The sequence below is a fragment of the Heteronotia binoei genome, chromosome 1, assembly GCF_032191835.1.
Source record: "Heteronotia binoei isolate CCM8104 ecotype False Entrance Well chromosome 1, APGP_CSIRO_Hbin_v1, whole genome shotgun sequence".
Taxonomy (NCBI): Eukaryota; Metazoa; Chordata; class Lepidosauria; order Squamata; family Gekkonidae; genus Heteronotia; species Heteronotia binoei.
Window position 1 is genome coordinate 105,697,000 of NC_083223.1, and position 22,878 is coordinate 105,719,877.

At 40.1% G+C, this 22,878-nt stretch overlaps 1 protein-coding gene across 1 annotated transcript; it reads left to right on the forward strand.

The window, feature by feature from the left end:
* RWDD1 (RWD domain containing 1) lies at nt 1-21,851 on the forward strand. Its single transcript, XM_060238440.1, has 7 exons — nt 1-281; nt 7,246-7,311; nt 8,525-8,655; nt 10,620-10,763; nt 14,772-14,904; nt 18,111-18,173; nt 21,535-21,851. The coding sequence occupies exons 1-7, from the start codon at nt 209-211 to the stop codon at nt 21,645-21,647; spliced, it is 723 nt and encodes a 240-aa protein (XP_060094423.1). The 5' UTR covers nt 1-208; the 3' UTR covers nt 21,648-21,851.
* Nucleotides 21,852-22,878: the final 1,027 nt, after the last annotated feature.

A 22,878-nucleotide genomic window follows, 5' to 3' on the forward strand; every position in this document is an offset into this window, starting at 1 on the left:
AAGAACAACAGATTCCTCCCAGGCTGGAGAGTTGCAACTGCGCGACCTGCACAAGTCAAGGCGGTAGAGAAGCGCATTGCGCACGCGGGAAGCGGCCTGGGCTGTTTCCCCCGCCTTCCTCCTGCTTTCTTCCATCTCTTCCTCGGGTTCCCTCTGCCGGTGGAGGCGCTTGCACGACTGAGCGTTCCATGGCCGGCAGCGGGGGACCATGACCGATTACGGCGAAGAGCAGCGCAATGAGCTGGAGGCCCTGGAGTCTATTTATCCGGACTCTTTTACAGGTGAGAAGGCAGACAGGTTGGCACGTGAGACTCAGTTTGGTTGGGCTTGCGGGGCGGTGGCCACTGCTTGGAGTTTATCCTGGGCAGTGCTACTGAATGTGGTTTTTTCCCCCTTGAGTAAGGGAGAAGTTCCACCACCACCACCGCGTGCGCTTTTTGAAAGTTAAGGGATGAGACTGTATTTTCCCCACCTTGTTCCCTGACCCATACTTTGGCAATGCTTGGTGTGAAAGGGGAAAGGCTGTTTTGGATCTTCCGGGGAGGGGGCGTGCCTGGTTATTTGCAGAACTTGTTAACTCTATGAGGCACTTCTATGAGGTGTCCCATATTAAAAGTGTCCGCGAGGTTTTTCCTGTGTGGCCACAGTCACTGTCCCACAGTGATTACAGAAAACTCTCTCAAACCTAGATCTTAAACATAATATTAAGACGCAACGTTCTACTGAGAATAGTTTCTTGGAATGTAGGGCATCGCTATAGTGGAATAGGATGGTGGGAGACTGTATTATTTATTTTATTCATTTATACCTTGCTGATCTCCCAAGTTGAGACAAAAAACGACTTATATTATTCTCAGCTCCTCCATTTTATCTTCACAACAACCCTATGAGGTCGGTTAGGCAGAGGATGTGGCTGGCCCAGGGTCACCCACTGAGCTTCCATGGCAGTGGGGATTTGAACTTGGATCTCCCAGATCCTAGTCCTAACACTTTAATCACTTAACTGGCTCTCAAAACAGTTTCAAAGTTATTTTCTAAATTACATTCAAATTATTCCAGGATTGTGTCACCTCAGTCTTTGACCACACACATTAGACCATTGGTAGCCAGTGGAGCATCATTGCTGTAAGAGGCAGGAGTTTTGTGGTGATGCTGGGCCGGTAGGTCATGAGATCTATGAAATCTGTTTCTCAAGTAGATGGGTTGTTACCTCCTTAAGGCTGAGCTGAGAATTGCAACTTCCCTCTGCTTGGGTGAAGGGCTGATTTATGCCCTCCCGTGAAGGCATATGGATCCAACGGGTTTCTGGAATGCTTTGCGGGATCTGTGTCCAGAGCTCTGTTGGCTGTTGCCTTGATGCTTGGACTGATTTGTCAGTCTTTGGGCCAACTTTGATGCCATCACTCCTCAATGCTGTCTACATTCTCACTATCTCTTTGATATATGGTATGCTTAGGAGCAGAGAGATTTGAAATAGTTGCTTAGACAACTTGAGCGAATTTGGCAATGGACATACAATGAAGTGACAAGAACATGCTATAGAGCCCATTGAGGACTTATGTGGTGGTGGTGAAGGCAGCGAAAAGATCTTATTTCACCACCTCCATTGCATTTGCTAGTTTACATCAAGTGCAGTTATTTAAAGGAGTTCAGTTCCTGGTTTCACCTAATGTGGAACCCCAAATGACAGAAAATTGCTTATTAGCTGTGACACTTTTGTGGCATGTTTTGTAAGCAAAATCTTGAAACTCTGCCAAGAGATCACTGCCACTGCCTTCTGTGGCTTATACAGGTCCTCTCTTGGACCACTTCCACCCACTTTCTGTGGGCAGGATGCTGGTGGCTGTCAGGCTGACAACCTGCCCCTTAAATCCCCACCCATCTTGGTAGGTTAAATCTTACCATTATCTAACTTCCTAAGAGAAATTATGAATTTGTCTTGCTCTCAGGGCTGCTTTACCAGCTCTTTAAAGGAGGCCTTATTCAGCCTATTTTAAATAAACCTTCTTTGGATAAGATAGAGCTGGCCAGTTACCTCTCAATCTCGAATTTGCTGTTTCTGGGGGAGGTAATTGAGAGGGCAGTGACTGGATGAAACTCACATTAGATCATTCCAGTCTGGCTGCAGACCTGGTCAGGAGATGGAGCTCACACTTGTGCTGGTTGACAGCCTTTGACAGCAGTTGGATTGTGGTGGGTCAGCACTGCTGATTTTACTATTACATGGTTGACCACCCAATACTGATTGACCACCTCACCTACCTAGGGATACAGGGTACAGCGCTTCAGTAGTTTTCCTTGTTCCTGTGGGGATGTATACAGAAGGTTGTTGTCAGCAGCAGACGTTCACCTAGTATGCCACTTGTTTGTGGTGTTCCTCAAGGTGTGATCCTGTTACTGATGTTGTTCAACACCTATATGTGCCCTTTGGCTGATCTCATCGGGTTGTGGGGTGGGATGCCATCAGTCCATGGATGACACCCAGCTCTGTCTTCTACTTGGTGTTTGGCTGTAGTCTACTCTCCTTGGACTATCCCAGTATCTAGACACTGTGATGTTCTGGTTGAGGGAAAACTGTCTGAAGCTAAATCCTTCTAAGACTGAGGTTATATGTCTGGGTTGACATGAACCTGTTGGCAACATACAGCTCCCAGCTCTTGATAGGGTTCTGCTGGAGTCCATCAGGAGTCTGGGGGTATTGTTGGATACCTCTCATTTGAGAAACAAGTGTCTAGCATCGCAAGCACTGCCTTTTTCCATCTATGGCAAGTCCACCTATCTTGTTCCAACTTGACTACAGTGACCTATGCCACGGGCACTTCTCACTTTGATTACTGTAATTTGCTCTATGCAGGGCTACCCTTGAGGCTGCTCCAGAAGCTTCAGATAATTCAGAATGCAGCTACCAGATAGTTGGCTTGTGTAACCTGTGCTACACTTATCCATCCTGTGCTATACTGGCTACCTATCCGTTTCCCAGATCAAGTTCAAGGTGCTGGTACTTACCTTTAAAGCCCTAGGTCCAGGACCATCACATCTGAGGGACTGGCTCTCTCACTATAATCACCTTTGTACACTGCACTCATCATCACACAACTTGTTGGTAGTGCCAGGCCCCTGAGAGGTCCACTTGGCTATCATGAGGACAAGGGCCTTTTCTTTTATTTTTTGTTAGGTTTTTTTTTTAGTTTATTGGTTAGAAATTCTTCATACATTCTTCATACATTACATCATGTGCATTACATCCTGATAATTGTATCCTATTTCATAATCCCAATTAAAAAGAATAACCCCCCCCCACAAAATTATTAAAAAGAGAGAACAAAGGTAGTTATAGATTCCTACTTAATATCCTTATACCATCCGTCCATTCATTTTAATTTATTTATCCTCTATAGATAATTTCTTTCAGATTTTAACCCATTACTTACATTGTATTCATAATCTTTAACTTTATTTTGTATCCAATCATATAATTTCCCCCATCTTTGAGTGAACCATTTTTTTGGATTCCCATTGACTATTGCCGTAAGTATATCTGCTTCTGCAGCTTGAAAAATCTTTTCTATTAATTCTCCCATGTTTGGAGTTTTCTCCAGTCTCCAGTATTTTGTGTTTAACATTCTTGCGGCAGTGAGGACATGTATTACTAAGTGAACATTTTCTTTTGCCACATCTTTCTTAACCAGACTTAATAAGACAATTTTGGGCTTAAACTGAATTACTGTTTTCAGCATTCCTTAAAGGAGTTCATGAACTTTAACCCAATATTTTTTCGCTCTTCTGCACATCCACCACATATGGTAGAATATGCCTATATTCTCACCATATTTCCAACACTTTGGTGATACGCCTGGGAATATCTTAGCTAACTGAACTGGAGTAATATGCCACTGTGAAACATTTTAAATAGATTTTCTCTAAAATTTACCACCTTAGTTCTCTTACAGTTAATCTGCCATAATTGTGCCCATTGCTCTAAATCTATGTTTTGTACCAGATTTTGTGACCATTTTATCATTCTTTAAAGGTCTCATCCTCCAATTTCAGTTGCATAAGATAGTTATAAAAATTTTTATTAGTTTATCCTCCTTACTCATTAACAATTTATCAAAATCAAAATTTTCTTTGTTGAAACCGATTACTTTGTCTTTGTTAAATTTTGATTTGATCTGCATTGTTAGCCACCAATCCATTTTTATGCCTTGGTTCCCTAGCTCTTCAACCGTTTTTAGGGTGTCATCTTCATTTAATAACTCTTGGTATCTTAAAATCTTTGACGTTAAAAACAGTTGTGGTTGAATAGAAACTTCAGTAGGAGAAAGCCATCTTGGGGGTCTTACTATATATTTTCTTTTTTACTTTTTCCCAACAAACCAGTAGTGATTACTAAAATATCAAATGATTACTAAAATATTTGTACCCTTTAATGTTATACCACATGTTTGCATGCCATCCTGCTTTGAGATCGTATCCCTCTATTACTAAAATTCTTTTGTTCTCCAAGCTTACCCAGTCACATAACCAAACCAAAGCATTTGCCACATAATATGTCTCCCAGTCCAGCAGGGCCAGTCCACCGTTTTCTTTTTTATCCTACAAAATTTTATGTTTTATCCTAGATTTCCTGCCCTGCCATATGGACATAATTACTTTATTTAACTTTGTAAAAAATCTTTTCTTAACATAATATTTATGGTCTGAAATAGGAACATTATTTTTGGGAGGATAGCCATTTTTAATACTGCAATGCGTCCCATAAATGACAACTGCAGGTTTCCCCACTTTTTAAGGGTTGCTTCTGTCTCCTTTAAGAGCTTCAAATAATTGTTTTCATAAAGAGTGCAACATTTATTTGTTAAATGTATTCCTAAATACTTAACCTTCTTTTCGCATTGGAAACCTGCCTTTTCTGTTAACTGTTTCACCATCGGGTCTGTCATATTTTTGTTAACATTTTAGTTTTTTCCTTATTTACTTTCAGGCCTGCCACTTGACCATACTTTTTAAAATTTATTAGCACTTTATCAATGGATTCCAATGGGTTTTGCAAAAGCAATATAACATCATTTGCATATGCTTATATTTTGTATTCCTCCCCTTTCACTTTGAGTCCTTTCATTCCATTATTATTCCTAATCGTTATGTTGAGGGCCTCTAACAACAGTATAAATAATAAGGGCCTTTTCCACCTTGGCCCCATCCTGATGGAATGCCTTGCTGGACAAAGTTTGAGCCTTGCGGGACCTTCTGAGCTTATGCAGGGCTTGCAAATGTCTGATTTTATTATCTTAATATATTATGTATTTTTATATCAAATTGTTTTAGTGTTGTAATCTACCATGACCCTTTGGGAAGGGGTGGGATAGAAATCTAATAAACAAAGAAAATAAAAATAAAGTTGAGAGAAAAACAGTCCCCAGGTCATTACTGAGATTCACAATTTAACAGGGATTTGAACCTAGGGTTTTCCCGCACTGTTTTTCAGTTTTCTGTACAGCATTATTTTGGTGTAGACTAGACATGAAAAGTGCAATTAAAAAGTAATAAACTGTGACAAAGTTGGCTATTGATGCTTTTACCTATGTTCATAGTTTTTTCACATCTTAATGATGTACCGGTATTTATAACTATTGAGTATTTGCATAATGCATTATGGATCTTCATATGTGTAATCTTATTTTATTTACAATTCATTTACAAAATGTATAGTCCAAATTTTTCCCTCACAAGTGCTACCAAGCCAGCTAACATTTTGAAAATAGATGATAGTCACATTTGAAACTATTACAATTAATACCCCACAGGTGTATGTCATTAAAACAAATTAAAAATAGAGTTAAAGTATATACAAAGACATTAAAAACTGCGATTAAAACATTGGTCAGGAGGGAGGGATCACAGAAGGAATGCTAAACAAAGTAAAAGTTTACCTATTGGTGGAAGATAGCAACAGAATAATGCTACCAACTCAGTATTATTCCTGTATTCCACATGTTGGTGAGAGGTTGTGGATATGTGGACAGTGGCAGTGATGAGAAACTGCGAAACATTCTCTGTAAGACAAAACTTCACCTCATCTGTCTAACACAGAGGTGGCCAAACTTGCTGAATGTAAGAGCCACATAGAATAAAGATCAGATGTTTGAGAGCTGCTAAACGTGAATGTCAGATTTTGAGAGCTGCAAGACATGGAAAAAGGGAGGAAGGGAAGTAAGGAAGACAAATAGATGGGGAGAGAAGGAGAGGTGGAAAGAAAGCTAACTTTAAATGCAGTCGCCAAGCTGCCAGCTGGCTTGGCTTGTAGAAGTGATTTAAAGAGAGAAATGCCTTCTCCAGGCTGGCTGATGGGATAGTGGGGGCTTTGAGAGCTACACGATATGTCTAAAAAAGCCACATGTGGCTCCTGAGCCACAGTTTGGCCACTCGTGCTCTAATAGATTAAGCAATGCAGAGTGGTGCGGTTATGTTAAAGGATGCAATCATTCTTCTGGCCAAAGGCATTAGCAAGCAGACTCCAAACTGTATACCTGTAGTACATGTGCTTCTGTTGACTTTGTACAGGTACATTCTCATGTTAGATTTCCTCCAGTCCCCACAACTGGTGTATGTCAGGGCATCAGCCTGTGTAGATTTCCCTCTTGTCTGCAAGACCAGCCAGGACCTTCGTAGATTTGGTGTGAGTCTGTAATGTCCAATTTACCCCTTCTGATTTGGAGCTTTGAAGAAAAGGGATTGCTTGCCTTTGCCAGAAATGCTTTCTGTGCTCCTAGCTGTGCACATAAGGACAAATCCTTTATATAACTGGACTTCATTTGCCTGAAATTATTATCTAAAATATTTAGAATTTACATTGTACCTTAACCTTAGCCCTGGAATCTTTTCAATATGAAGAATATATGGAGTAGCAGCAGATGAAAGAGTCCTTCTGAGTTTATGAGCATGTATTTCCTTTGCTACTATGTTACAAAAGTTGCCATTGCTCATTGGGAACAGGGCCTCAATGATTATGTTTTCGTATCTAGTCTTAATCTCTGCTATCCCTTGCTTAAAAACTCACATGTTGATTTAGGGTCTCAGTGATATGACATCTTTTTGGACAAGTACAATTTGAATAAATTCATTTACTTTTCTGTTCACAGCTAAGCTGATTTGCATACGGGTTTTCAGTGATGCAAGTAAAACCCCCCAATATTCACACTAGAGAACTTCCTTGACTCATTTTGTTACTACTTTCTTCAACAGTGCTATCGGAAAATCCAACAAGTTTCACCATCACTGTGACATCCGAAGCAGGGGAAAATGATGAAAGTAAGTAGAATGCATTTAAATGTTTACCTGAAATGAAACCTCCCATAGACAGATTTTGTAGCAAAATTAAAGGTTGGTTGTTTCAAAAGGTGATGTGGCCTGTGCAGGGTAAGTATGTATGTGTCTGTAGTAAAATCCATTTTATTTTGCATCAATTTAGTGATTTTTTTTTTTTAGGCTTGATAGAGGAAGACTATTTTGAGACAAGAATAGAAGAAACCTAGTTTGAAATCCATGCTCAGGTGTGAATAGGTGACGGATCTTTCCGGCAGTTCAAATAAGACTTTGAGTGTGTAGACGATATGTGCAGGGAAAGTGGTGTATCACCAGTCCTCCTCTTTAATGTCTATATTTGCTCTTTGTCAGGGTTCACTTACTGTCCTTTGGCAGAATGTGGCATTTGCAGTGACCATATAAAATCCATCATGTTTGGCAGAAGCCACAGGTGTATTTTCTGGCTTTTTTGTGGGTAAATGATTGCAGAGTTGAAACTTGAGGACTTTATTAGTGCTATCCCATACACACTTCTCAGGAGCAAATCCTGATTTATTTAGTGGAGTTCACTCTGAGATAAAGCATGCATACAGTTGCAGTCTAGGATATATAGAATATTTACAGATATTGTCAAGGTTATAGACAGCAAGCATAACGGGTGAGTGAGTTAATAATTTCCCACTGCAAGTAGACTCTGTACAAGCATAGGATAGCAAGCTTTCTCTCCCCCTTCCCCCCAAGTTGTGTTGAGAAGGGCAAACAAGTGTGGGAATGCTGCCCGAATATAATCTTCCAAAATGTGATTTTTCTAAAGGTCCAGTGCATAATAAGCAGCAATAGTGTATTAGCATCCTTTAATGTAATGAGTTGGGATTGGTTCAGCATTTGTGCAGAATAGTCTGCCACAATTTTCACTACACAAAGAAAAAAATGAAAAGGTGACAGAGGTCCTGATTGTGTTGGAAGAAAGGGTGGGTACAATAAAGAAAGATCTGGCAAAACTTCTGTATCCATTCCTGTGACAAAAGGCACAGGATGCCAATCAGAGACATTTAACCTGCCATCAAATTTGCCTCCTTATTTGTGTGAGCACAGAGTTTTTCTCAAACCTAGTTCATGTTAAATGTATTTTATTACAAACTATTTAGATCAGATGTTGTTAAACAGTGGTGGCTAATATCTGAAGCAGTTCTCTCTGAGATTGTCTCTTCTATCACAGCTGTTCAAGCAACCCTCAAATTCACGTATGCAGAGAAATATCCAGATGAAATCCCCCTCTGTGAATTGCTTTCCCAAGATAATCTTGAGGAGAATGATGTCACAGACATCCTGAAATTACTTCAGGAGCAGGTAAGAATGCAGGAACCTTGGTATCATGATACTCCTTAATGTCTAAAACTTCACAAACAAAGGATTAAAGACTGAGAGTGATGGTTTTTTTTCCCGTGCACAAGCACACAAAGGCATATAAAAATCTTTGACCGTAACACTTTCAGGAAACTGCAACTAACTTAATGTTCATATAGCTGATAGAAGGGAGAATTCATCTGTACTACCTCTTGCACAGAATATGTGAGAACCTACTGTTCCCTCCATTTTATTAAGCTCGAATGACTAGATTATCTCGACTTAACAACTGCTAAAGCAGTTGTGTGTCCTCCTAAATTCACAGGATCTGCATTGCTGTCAGATGGCCATCTAGCCTCTGTTTTAAAACCTCCAAGGAAGGAGAGCCCACCATCTTCCTAGGAAGGCTGTTCCACTGAGGAATCGCTCTGTCAGGAAGTTCTTCCTAATGTTGAGCTGGAACTCTTTTGATTTAATTTCAACCCATTGGTTCTGGTCCTGCCTTATATGGTTTAGAATAAGGGGTAGAAAGTACACCTTCTTTCACTCCTTGATATCCTTGGATTGTGAGTATGACTGGGTCGTTAATTAATGTATTTGTGAAAGCATGCTGCGTATGTCATCACTTGGTGTTTTTTAATCTAGATGTCTTTGACCTATTTGGACTCTTTAAAAAAGAAAATTGGTGAAGCTTGTTTGTTTCTATGCTTGTTATACATTCTTTGACAATATAATAAATATTTTAAATGCTTTTTTGAAAAGAAAAGAAAAGAAAATGAGGTTAGATTATATTGGAGGTGTAGATTGGATCCTAGAATAACCAGTGTCTGAAGGAATGGCAGGCAAACATTTTTGTGGTACTAAAGGGTTTCTCAGAGATGCTTTACAGAAAGAGAAATGGTAGAGGTGAACAATTGCCAGGCATCCAAGTGTGAATGTTGCACAGATTTATATTAAAGCAATCTGTGCTCCTTTGTGCATGTATTGCTTATTTTGAGATCTTGTGTGTGCTGCTTAATAAAGGCCTAGCAACAACCAGTGTTTGGACTGTGGAAACTTTATGGAATGTTAATCAGTGGGCCAGTTCCGTTCTCAGTAAGATTAAGTTGTGCAGTTTCAGTTATGCAAATAATCATTTTTATACTGGTGGTTTATTGATCTCTTGCTCTGAATTTTTGTCTTAGTTTATCTCTAATTATAAAATCAGAAGAAGCATCTCGTTTGTTGCAGTGAAACTTGTGGGAATACAAATATCTAGGTTTGTATGTGGTTTTGATTGTTTTTGTCATTGTGGAGTCATTGCTGGATTATGCAGCACATCGACAGAGGTTTGGAGTCTTCCATCCCACCTTCACAGTTAAAGGTGCAAAGATAGTATTTATACTAAGATCACACAAGTTGACAATCAGCTCTTCCATGGAGAGATTGATCTGGAGGCTATTGCCAAGTTTATGCTTTAGAATCACAGAGTTGGAAGGAATCTCCAAGGTCATCTAGTCCAATCCCCTGCACAATGCAGGAAATTCACTAGTACCTCCTCCTAAATTCACAGGATCTGCATTGCTGTCAGATGGCCATCTAGCTTCTGTTTAAAAACTTCCAAGAAAGGAGAGCCCACCTTCCGAGGAAGGCTGTTCCACTGAGGAATCACTCTGTCAGGAAGTTCTTCCTAATGTTGAGCTGAAAACTCTTTTGATTTAATTTCAACCCGTTGGTTCTGGTCCTACCTTCTGGGGCCACAGAAAACAATTCTGCACCATCCTCTATATGACAGCCCTTCAAGTACTTAAAGATGCTGATCATATCACCTCTCAGGTTTTGTAGTAAATATAGCTGTTCTCAGACACTAGTGGCAATTCCATGTGTTCCTTTCCTTTAATTTCTATTTGCAGAGTTCCATTACAATTTCAATATGTCTGTTCATGATTACACTTTTCATTTGGGGATGTTATCTTTTTGTATTTCAGGCAGAAGAGAATCTTGGCATGGTAATGATTTTTACACTAGTATCAGCTGTACAAGAGAAATTAAATGAAATGGTAGATCAGATAAAAACAAGAAGAGAAGAGGAAAAAAGACAGAAGGAAAAAGAAGCAGAGGAGGCAGAAAAGGTACAAGAAGGTTCTGTTGGAATTGTTTTCAGTATGTATATGTGGCTGTCTCTGGTTATAAGCACGGCTTGGCTGTTTGTAGCATGACTTCGATAAGTAGTCTCCTTGGGAACTAAGGCTGCAGTCTTATGGGCACTTTTTTGGGAGTAAGTCCCATGAATTACATGCAATTAATTGAGTAGATTGCTCCCTAAGGAATGTTGCTCCTTCTTCAGTAGTTTCCCTGTTTGTTTCAGTGAAAAATACATCTCAGGACTGTGGTCTTGTAGTGAAGCTACTAGGGCTGTCTACAAACGAAAATACTCTCCCTTTGAAGAAGAAGAAGAAGATATTGGATTTATATCCCGCCCTCCACTCCAAAGAGTCTCAGAGCGGCTCACAATCTCCTTTACCTTCCTCCCCCACAACAGACACCCTGTGAGGTGGGTGGGGCTGGAGAGGGCTCTCACAGCAGCTGCCCTTTCAAGGACAACCTCTGCCAGAGCTATGGCTGACCCAAGGCCATGCTAGCAGGTGCAAATGGAGGAGTGGGGAATCAAACCCGGTTCTCCCAGATAAGAGTCCGCACACTTAACCACTACACCAAACTGGCTCCCCAGTTTGAAACAGAGAAGTTCAGATTTGGGAAATTGTATTTATGTTGTTAGAATTTCTGTTACCTTGCTATGTTGGAGAACTACAGCTGCCATTTTTGAGTACAGCTGAGTGGGAAGGGGGAATCTCATGTCCTTGCTGGAAGCAGCATGCTAAGTAGCTACCAGTACCTGACATGGGCCAGCAATGTCATCACCAGCTGCACTAGCCATTCAGACACCATGTGCCTACATGGGAGACCTGGTGCTTCTAGCAACAGTGTAGTGTAGTGGTTAGAGTTTCAGACTATAATCTGGAAGACCCAGGTTTGAACCACCACTCTTCCACTGAAACTTTCTGGGTGTCCTTGGGCCAGTCACACACTCTCAGGTCAAAACAATGTAAGCCCCATTGGAAGGAATGGCAAAGAGAAATGAAGCAATTAAAACTGATTTCCTGACACTCAGCAGTAAAGGCACCTGATGCTCCTTTCTGTTCAGCAGAGGTAGTCGGTGGTCCTCCTGTGAACTGCTGCATGAGCTTCTGCTACTATCCTCATCATTAAAAATTCCTGGTGAGAGTTAACTTCCAATAATGCTGGTCTTTAGGGCTCTTTGGGTTGGAGAGCCATTAGTTGAAGGGTGACATGATAGAGATTTACAAAATTAAGCATGAGATAGAGGAGGCAGAGAAAGAAGTACTTTTCTCTTTGCACTACAAGAACTTGTGGCCACTCAATGAAATTAATGCGCTTAGAACAGATAAAAGGAAGTACTTTTCTACCCAAAGAATAATTAACACATTAAATTGATTGCCACAGGAAGTGGTGATGGCTACAAGGACAGACAGTTTCAAGAGAGGATTGGATAAACACATGGAGAGGTCCATCAGTGGCTGTTAGCCACAAGGTTTAAATAGAACATTTTGTCTGGGGCTGTGGTACTCTGTATTCTTGGTGCTTGGGGGGGCCACAGTGAGAGGGCTTCTGGAATTCTGGCCCCCGCTAGTGGTCTCTTGATGGCACCTGGTTTTTGGCCACAGAATGTTGGACTGGATGGGCCATTGGCCTGGTCCAACATTACTTCTTTTATGTTCTCCTAAGGCAGAGGATCCTCCTTTCTGCATTTAGTGTGTATGGGGAAAGAGAGAAGCACAGCAAAATGATAATTTGTTCATTGGCATTCCATGGTCAAAATGTGTCTCTTACTTGGTCATGCTTGAAAACGTATCAGTAGCATAATGCCTTTTTAGAATGCAGTAAAAGACCAAAAATAGCTAGCAAGCATTTTAAGTCTCATGGCCTCACACTTTGGCTGGATGTTAGAAATGAGGTAGTGTGAAAAAGAAATTAAGATGCTTCTGGCAAAGAGTATGGTGGAGGCTGGTGTCTGAAGTGATGACTTGGAGAACCCTTTTAAGCCTAATTAGGCTAGTTTATGCCCTGCATAGAGAAGTGAAGGCCTGTGGGAAAAACCTGGAAAATTTGGGTGGAAAAAATTCTTCCTTCCTTTTTTTTCCCAGCAGAATTTGGGAGAGCATTGAAAAAAGACTCCTCCGGAATATTTTATATTTTAGAATGAGTGAAATGATTTTTAAAGACAAGGTAGGCATAGATCCACACAGTTCTTAAATCCAAGATGCATTTCTGCACCTAAAAGGATAAAAGTAAAGGTAGTCCCCTATGCAAGCACTGAGTTGGGGTGACATTGCATCGCAATGGTTTTTTGGCAGACTTTTTATGAGGTGGTTTGCCGTTGCCTTCCCCAATCATCTATGCTTTCCCCCCAGTAAGCTGGGTACTCACTTTACTGACCTCGGAAGGATGGAAGGCTGAGTCAGCCTTGAGCCGGCGACCTGAACCCAGCTTCCGCTGGGATCAAACTCAGGTCATGAGCAGAGCTTGGACTGCAGTACTGCAGCTTACCACTCTGTGCCACAGGGCTCCTAAAAGGATACCAAATCTCTATTGGAGCATGGAAGACTTCCATTGTCTTCTGTTGTCCTTTTAACCTGACCTTTTCAACTCTCCCTCAAACCACTACGACACATATACTGGATACCAAGTAGTTTATAGCCCTAAAGTAGCATAGGGTACTACTTTACCTTGTAGTTTTTTCTCAAGTATTGGGTAAATCTGCAATTTTACTTGTAGAAAACTAAGGCATTTATAATTTTAAATTCAATAAATATGGCAAATATTGCCATGTTATATGCTAAGTAGAGGCTACATTTTATGTTGTTAAATAGTAAAAATAGTTTAGTTTTGATAGGACAGTAAGTAAAGCCAACATGGCATAGTGCAGAGGTGTCAAACATGCAGTCCAGGAGCCAAATCAGGCCCCCAGAGGGTTCCTATCAGGCCCCTGAGCAACTGGCTATTGTCTGCTTCCTTCTCCCTGTCTCTTGCTTCCTTCTGCATCACATCTTGCTTTGCAAGGTTTGCTCCATCACACAAAGATTCTTATTTTCTCCATTGGCTGAGGCTCCTCCCATGGAGAGGAGGGGGGAAGGGATAGCTTTCTTTGCCAGGCTGTCTCAATCACACAGCAGAGCTACTGAGCCAAGCCTATCTTCCTTCTATTGACTGAGGCTCCTCCCCCTCCTGGTCCCCTGGGGAAAGAAGGAAAGAGCCAGAACTTCCTTTGCACAGGAGAAATAAAGTACCTTTAAGACCAATGAGTGCTGATGTTTTAAGCATGTTTTATTTTAAGGGATTTTAATATATATAAAGGTCTGCATCCTGTATAAAGTTTATATCTCTGCTACCTAATCTTAAATAGGTACACACATGGTCCAGCCCAACATGGCCCTGCTCAAAAAGGTTTCATTTATGTCAGATTCAGCCCTCATAACAAATGTGTTCAACACCCCTGGTGTAGTGGTTAAGAGTGGCAGGACTCTAATCTGGAAAACCAGGTTTGATTCCCCATTCCACTGCATGCAGCCAGCTGGGTGACCATGGGTCAATCACAGTTCTCTCAAAGCTCTGTTAGCCCCATCTACCTGATAGGGTGTCTGTTGCGGGGAAAGGAAGGGAAGGCCGCTCTGAGACTCCTTCAGGAAAAGCGGGGTATACAAACCAACTCTTCTTAATCGTTGTCGTCTTCTATATTTCAGTTTCTCCCCAAAAATTTCTTCCATGGCTTTAGAATTTTCAGAAATGTTACACCCTTAGCCCTGCATTTCTAAATGAAGTTAATTGTGCAGGTTTGACTTACGTATTACTTGGTGAAGAGGAATCTGCTTGCCATGATTGGGCTTAAGGGTAGCAGTTTGTGAAGGTATAGATTTGAATGATTAGAGGTATAGATTAGAAATAAATGCATTTTAAGTTGGGGGATAAAGATGACTTTGTTAGAATAGTAAAAAGAGTTGCATATTAATTCCTAATGTTTTCTTTTTTAATTATATATTTGTATTTTCATTTTTGTACAGCAATGCTTCCATGGCACCCCTGTCACCATTGAGAATTTTCTAAGCTGGAAAGCAAAATTTGATGCAGAGATATTAGAAAACAAAAGAAAAAAGATGAAAGAGGAAGAACAGTCAGGCAAAAACAAATTAACTGGTACGTAATTTTACTCATGCTTGCTTTTATATTTGAACCATCTATGAAATATAAAAAGGCATAGCTTGTCGGTGTAGAAATTAGCAGATTTTTTAAACTACCTGTGTTTTCCCTTGCCAATTCACTCGATGAAGAAATAGTTCAACACAGTCCACTCCACACTGTGCTACTTAAACTATTTACAAGGTTTATTATACAAATATATACAGCTCTCCAACAAAACGCTCCGCCAGACAATCAATAATAGTGAGAGGGTAGTTGGTTCAGCACAGTTCTAGTTATATACATTTGTTGTTAATTGCTGAACCAATGAGGAAACAGCTGAGTCATTCTGAGTTAGCTCTGTACTCCTCACCTTGTTGCATCATCTATCTGGCCAGAACCAGTTTGAATAGGCCAGATCATCTTCAGTCCATCTACTTGACAGCTCTTTGACAGCAGCTGTCAGATTGCATTGCCTTATGCCTTATCAGGCATTATTTCCAATACTGACACTCCCCCTAAGGCATTAGGCAAGAGTCCCAAATTACATTTCAGTTTGTTATACTGTTCCACAGGTATGGTCTTAGTAAACATATCTGCAATATTTGTTTTAGACGTGCACTCCTGCAATGTTATCAAACCTCTGTTTATAGCATCCTTTACATTTTGGTATCTGATAATGATATGTCTACTTCTTGGTCTTATTGCTTGTGCAACAGTCAATCAATTGCATAGCCGCGGTTTTATCACAATATATACACACTGGCAATTTACATGTCATTTCAAGATCCAATAACAGTTGATATAACCATTCAACTTGTATTGAACAATCATTTATAGCTACATAGTCTGCTTCACATGTGCTTGTTGCTACATAAGTTTGCTTCAGTGATTTCCATAGCACTAAAGCACCATTGATATATACAACATATCCAGTTGTAGAGCGACCATCCTGCCTGTCTCCCCAGCTGGAGTCGCTGTAGGCAGTGATTTGTTGCTCATTACTTGCCTTTAAGACTAGTGTATAGTCAGCTGAACTTTTCAGGTATCTTAGCACTCTTTTGGCTGCAATCCAGACTTTAACATATGGATTGGAGCTCCTTTGACACAGCATGTGTATGGCAAAGCAGATATCAGGTCGGGACCAGCATGCAATATATAATAATGATCCAATTAAGGATTGGTACATTGATCTATTGTCAAATAGTCTTTCATCCGGGTCATTTTTATAACTTGTAGTTATTGGCGTGTCTGCACGATGAGCCTCTTGCATGTTGTACTTATCAAGCAGCTTGGAGATTTTTTTTCCTTTTGGTTTAAACGAAACCAGCCCTGTGAATCTCTACTGATATCCACTCCCAAATAGTGGCTAATATTTCCTAAATGTTTCATTTTAAACAAGTTTTGCGTGGCACTCATGAATCACTCTAATTGATTATCAGTATGAAACATGTAACAAATGTCATCTACAAAGACTAGAAGATAACATTTTGTCTGTTCAAATGTTTTATGAAACATACATGGATCTGCTATGCTCTGTTCAAAACCCAGAGCGATTAGTGCTTTGCTTAAGCACTGATTCCATTCTCTGGCACTCTGCTTTAACCCGTATAGTGCCTTATTTAACCTGAGAACTGAGGTTTGGTTTGCATTTGCATACCCTGGTATTTGTTCCATGTATAATTCCTTTTCTAGAGGTGCATTCAAGTATGCAGTAGTAAAGACAAAATGATGTACTTGCATTTTCTCTTGTCCTGCCTTGCTTAGTGCTGCCTTCAACGTATCGGCTCTCACAGTAGGGGCAAATACCTGATCATAATCCTCCCCTTCTATTTGTGAGAAGCCTCTAGCAACTAGTCTTGCTTCTCTTTGCATTTTGCCGTCCGGCAGCTTTTTTACTTTATATAGCCACCTGCATCCTATTGCCTGTTTCCCGGCTGGTAGAGATGCTACAGTAAATACATTGTACTCAGTTAATGAGTCATATTCTTTCTGCATGGCTTGCTGCCAAGCAACTCTCTCATTCTTAGGTAGAGATAAGAGTGCTTGATAGCTCAGTTATTCATAGCACAGTTATTTTGATAGCCATATCTCTCTGGTGGTATCCCTTTGGTACTTCGAGCTGTCTTGGTTTAGCAGTACTCTGCACATCCTCAGACACACTTTCAGACACACTTGGAGATCTCATCTGTTTTATGGTAGTGTTTTCATTTCCCTATGTTATAGGTAAAGTTATCTGTTCAGGCACATCATTAGCATGTAGCCGGTTCCAGCCCAAATCCCTGTCGGTGTAGAAATTAGCAGATTTGCGAACTGCCTGTGTTTGCCCTTGCCAGTTCACTTGATGAAGAAATAGTTCAACACAGTCCACTCCACACTGTGCTACTTAAAACTATTTACAAGGTTTATTATACAAATATATACAGCTCTCCAACAAATCGCTCCGCCAGACAATCAATAATCAATAATAGTGACAATCAATAATAGTGAGAGGGTAGTTGGTTCTAGTTATATACATTTGTGGTTAATTTCTGAACCAGTGAGGAAACAGCTGACTCATTTTGAGTCAGCTCTGCACTCCTCACCTTGTTGCATCATCTATCTGGCCAGAACCAGTTCGCATAGCCAAGATCATCTTCAGTCCATCTACTTGACAGCTCTTTGACAGCAGCTGTCAGATTGCATTGCCTTATGCCTTATCAGGCATTATTTCCAATACTGACATAGCTTGGATCCAAACATGCACTTGGAAGAATCATGCAAATAAGTTTTCCCCACATTTTCATTCTGCCAGCAACCCTCTCCACTATAGATGCCCCCCTGTCTGAATATCAGGGGACAACAGTGAACAACGTACTCCCTCCAAGGCCATTTTGTTTATTGGGATCCCTCAGTGGAGGGTTTGGGTGAAGAGGGTATTGGGGGGCTGCTGAGGAAGTTTTGCTTGTGCAGGCTGCAGGTTTGGATCCAACCCATACAGAAGAGGATCCCAGTAATTAGGGTTTAGTAAAGGTTCCCATCAGAGGTGTTCTGAAATGTTCTGTTTCCTAGCAGGCACATATTTGACCTGTAGACTTCTCAGTCAGTCTTCTCTTTGAGGAAATGCAAAAAACAGTCAAGTCTGCTATTACTTACTTTTATAACAGATGCAGCTTTTGTGATTGGCATAGCTAAAGATGTTGTGTGTGCCTGATCCGCTTTATCTCAAAATTTATTTCTTACAGGAAAACAGTTATTTGAAAGAGATCATAATCTTGATACGTCAGACATCCAGTTCTTAGAAGAAGGTAATATTATTATTACCATACCCATTGTTATATGTTGTGCTTTTGGTTCAGGATAACAGGCCAGTAGGTGTTGCTGTTGCTGCATTGTACTTGCAGTATCCAGATGGAAGGAAAGGTTGCTGTTCCAGGTTTATCAGTTCAGCTCTGCATTCCTGTGTTGTGCATGGGACTAAGTTTCACTGAAAGCAGTGGAACTCCAGCTCTAAAGAAATGATTGCACATTTGCTTAGTTAGTTCAGGTTGTGTCTTGCCTTATCATAGGTACTCAAGGTGTTGGGCAAAAGAGCATTTAATAACTGATGATGTTCATTGAAGCAACCTGTACTCTGTTCTTGTGCATCCAAAGCCAAGTCAAATAGAACTTGTATTTTACCAAAGTTTGAGTAGAGTGGCACCTTTAAGACCAGTAAAGTTTTATTCATGGCATGAGCTTTCTTGTACACACACACTTCCTCAGATACATTGAAATGGAAGGTAATGATTCATTTATATATAGAGAGAGGGTGAACGGTAAATTATCATACAGCATAATGATGATGTTTTAACATGCAAAAACTAAACAGTGATAACAAGTTAAGTTTGTTTTGATTTAATTACAGGGAAAACAAGTAAATATGTCAAAATAAGAGACTTCTAATTTACTGTTCCCCCCCCTCTCTCTCCTCCCCCTCTATATATGAACTGTTACCTTCCATTTTAATGTATCTGCGAAATTGTGCATGCACACAAAAGCTCATACTTTAAAACTTTGTAGGTCTTAAGGTGCCACTCTGCTCAATTTTTGTTCTACAGCTTCAGGCCAACATGGTTGCCCACCTGGATTTGTCTTTTACCAGTTATTTAGAAATTCCTTGAGAGAATAAGAGTTTCAAGTCTGAGAGGCAGCCATTAGGATTGCACGTATTTGTGCCATTTAGCTTTCAATGTCGTACAAAGATGTTAAAGTTGAAAAGGACACTCCTCAGAGAGTATGATAGACCTGTGTATAGTTGTCTTGGGCTTAGAGATCATTGTGCAAGCATAACTCAGCTGGATCAGACAGGTGGGCCTCTTCTTCCAACAGCCTGTGGCCAACCAGATGTCACAGGGAAATAACATATTGATATTTCTTCACCCAGCAACTGATCTTAAGTGAGAGACCTTCTTTCAACATAGGTTCCATTTACCAATCATGGCGAATAGCTCTTAATAGACAAATTCATGTAGACTACTGTCACACAGCAGGGGCCTAGCAGGACCTTCTACTGGCTGCCACCACTCTGGTAAGGGTCTTCATGGGAGGGCCCAAAGCACCCAACCACCCTTGTCTTCCTTATTAATAAATACCTCTCAACTGTGACCAAGGAGACATGGGGACCCAAGGAATATAACAACAGTTTATTTACAGCGCTCAACAATAAGTGGGTAAAAGCAGTGAAATATATATATATATATATATATACACACACACACACACACACACACACACACACAGTAAGGGTTGGTGCAAATAAACAAAAGTCCTGATGCATTTAGCTATAATACCAACACTCACCCCCTTGGGTGAGGGATCTCTCCTGCTGCCTTCTCTCCTGCAGCCTTTTCCAGAAAGAACATAACCTCAGGCTTGGTTCTTTTATGCTCTCCTCCCAGACCCCACCCCTCTCTGGGCTAGTTTCCCTCCAAAACCTTGCCACCCAATCAGAGGGGATCCTGGGAAATGTAGGCTTTCCCCAGTAACTCCTAGGCAGGCTTCTCTGGGGCCTGCAGGCCTGATTAGGTCCAGGATCATGACAACTACATTTAGTCTTTTTTAAAAGGCATTTAAGCTAGCAGATACCTTATATTTTATGGCGGTGATAGCATACATTAACAATAAAGTCTATGAAATGCTTCTGTCTGGGTTTAATCTACAGTAGCATCAGGCATAAGCCTTTACACTGAACCTGAAATATTGCACAAAAGCTCACAACCGAAATTACTAGTGACAATTATAATAATTTTTTATGAATACCAAATTTGTTGTTTATTCATATTATTATCCAAGTACAAAAAATAATTCATATAAAAGTCATATAGAATTCATACAAAAGACAACAATTCAACTCAATACAATCAAAATTTCTGACCTGAAGAATTAAACCCTTCCCTGCTGGGATGTATCTGTACTAGTTCCAATTGCAAAAAGTAAGTCCCAATTCACAATGGTGTTGTATGGATCTATATGACAGGATTATAATTTTATAAAGAAATTATCTCTCTTCCAAACATTCCTGTGGACCCAAGAAAGTCTTCTCTTGTGTCCCCAAATGTTCCAACAGCGGGGCTGCTAACCCAGATGAGACATTTCACAGATCAGCTGAGTATCCAAGAGTCTTTTTGTCTCAATGTGAATGAAACTTTGAATGAATGGTGATATTACTGGTCCTTGTTCTGGTGCCTGATGAAGCAATCTGTGAAACGGTTAATTTCTTTGTCCGAACATTTGGAGACACTAGAGAAGGTTTTTGTGAGTTCACAGGAGTGTTTGGAAGAGAGAAAATTTCTTTATAAAATTGTAATCCTACCATTTGGATCCATACAACACCATTGTGAATTGGAACTTTTTCCAATTGAAACTAGTACTGATATTACCCCAGCAGGGTGGGGTTTAATTTTTCAGGTCAGAAATTTTGAATGTGTTGACTTGAACAATTGTTATATCTTTTGTATGAATTATCTATTGTACTTGAATAACAATATGAATAGACAACAAACTTAGTATGGACAATTATTAAAATCAGCTCAGTTTTGTGGGTTATCTGTGGGAAAGGTACAATAATTTATTTACATTGTGCATAATTTTATAGACTTCTGTCATGTCTCCCCTTTGCCAACTTTTTCTAAACATAGAGCACAAGACAACTTCACCTTCCTTCACAGGGAAGCAGTTCAACTCTTGTCATGTTGATTCTTTCTGCACCTCTCCAGTTTTAAAATATTTGTGAGATAACTATGGTAGCCCTATGCACAATGCAACCACACTGTTGGCCAGAAGGAATTATGATATTAATACCTTGTTTTTAATAACCCCTAACAAGAAATTTTGCCTTTTATACCATCAGTCGCTGAGCTGACTTCTTTGAACTATTACCTGTGACCCAGAAGTCTCTTTCATGTTTAGTCACTTTCTGTTCAGATCCATTAGCCATTTTGGACTAGCATGTTTTGGCCCAGTTATACTTATTTACACTTTATGCTTATTTACAGTGAACCATTACAGGTGAATTGGACTTAGCTTTCAACATGGAGTCTTGTTGATAATAACTGCAATCATTAGCAGAAGTTAGCTTTTTATTTTGTGTAATTTCAAGGTCATGTTGTCTTTTCCTCTCTCTTGCAGCTGGAAACAGTGTGGAAGTAGATGAATCATTATTCCAGGAAATGGATGATTTAGAGTTGGAAGATGAAGAGGATGACCCCAACTACAATCCCATGAATCTAGATAGTGACTAGATTGAATTCAGCTCAACGCCTTTGATCAGCAGGTGTGAACAACTTGTCCAGAGAGAGAGCAGGACAGCCACAGTATCTGTGGCTATACCCACACCTGCTTTGGTTTCCTTTCTTTTTCTTGATGAAAAAGACAACTATTTTAATGTCAGGAGACAGCTCTTCTGATGACTTTCATCATGAATAAAAAAACTGACTTTAGCATAAGTGTCTGAATGTCTCTTGAGTATTCTTGAGGAAACTGAACCATGTAAAGGTACAGTTCACACCAGTTTCTGGCTAAGTTGCAGTATCAAGGTTTTGGTTCGACTGATGCAAAACAAAACTCTCTCACATGGACACGCACACACACAGAATGTAAGGGCTGTGTCCTTTTTTCAAGGAAAAAAGAGGCTTCTTTTGGTTTTTAATGCTGTCACAAGCAGGAGACCAGGGAGGGTCTCTACATGCTGCCACCACTCTGGTACAGGTCTATCTGGGAGGAACTAGCATACCCACCTGACCCCTCTATCTGACTTCTAAGCAAGTATCTTTTATCCATGGCCAAAGAGATGTGAGGATTCAGGATGTGTCGCAACAACATGTTTATTGCAAGTGCTCAAGAACAAACTAGTGGGTTGTAAAAGTATTAGTGCAGTAGTGAAAAGGAGGGAAAGCAGTAAAGGTGGTACAAAGAAAATAAAAGTCTTGCAACTAAGTAAATATTTCCTACTGATTTCAAACCAACTACCCCTCTCTGGATCAGAGAGCGCTCCTGCTGCAGCCTCTCTCCAGTTCAGCCTTTCCAGAGAGAACACTTTTTAACAGTGTAAATTTCATTACAAAGAATACAGATGTGTGGTAGAAGTATTTATTTTGATCATAGCTTGAAGGAGGAGAGATGAACAAAGCATACGATCAGAGACCTTATTGTTCTGTCCAGTTCCCAGGCTACCACACCAGTATGGCTCAAATGTGAATGTTGACTCAAATACATCTGACAGTGGCTTCCATTTTTTTCTAGAAGACATTCTTACTGAAATGCTTAACAAAATGCTAACATGTATTTGTGACCCTAAGCATGTGCGATTTGTGGAATATACCTGTATTCACAGGTAACGTTTCTGGTAAGCACCAAATTTTTTAAAATTGTCTGTAATATGTCAAGCATTAAAAAATTTGTCTTGAAAAACATTTTTTTAAAACCACTAGTTTTTTCCAAGCCTTTCAAAACAGATCAGGGCTTTATCAAAAT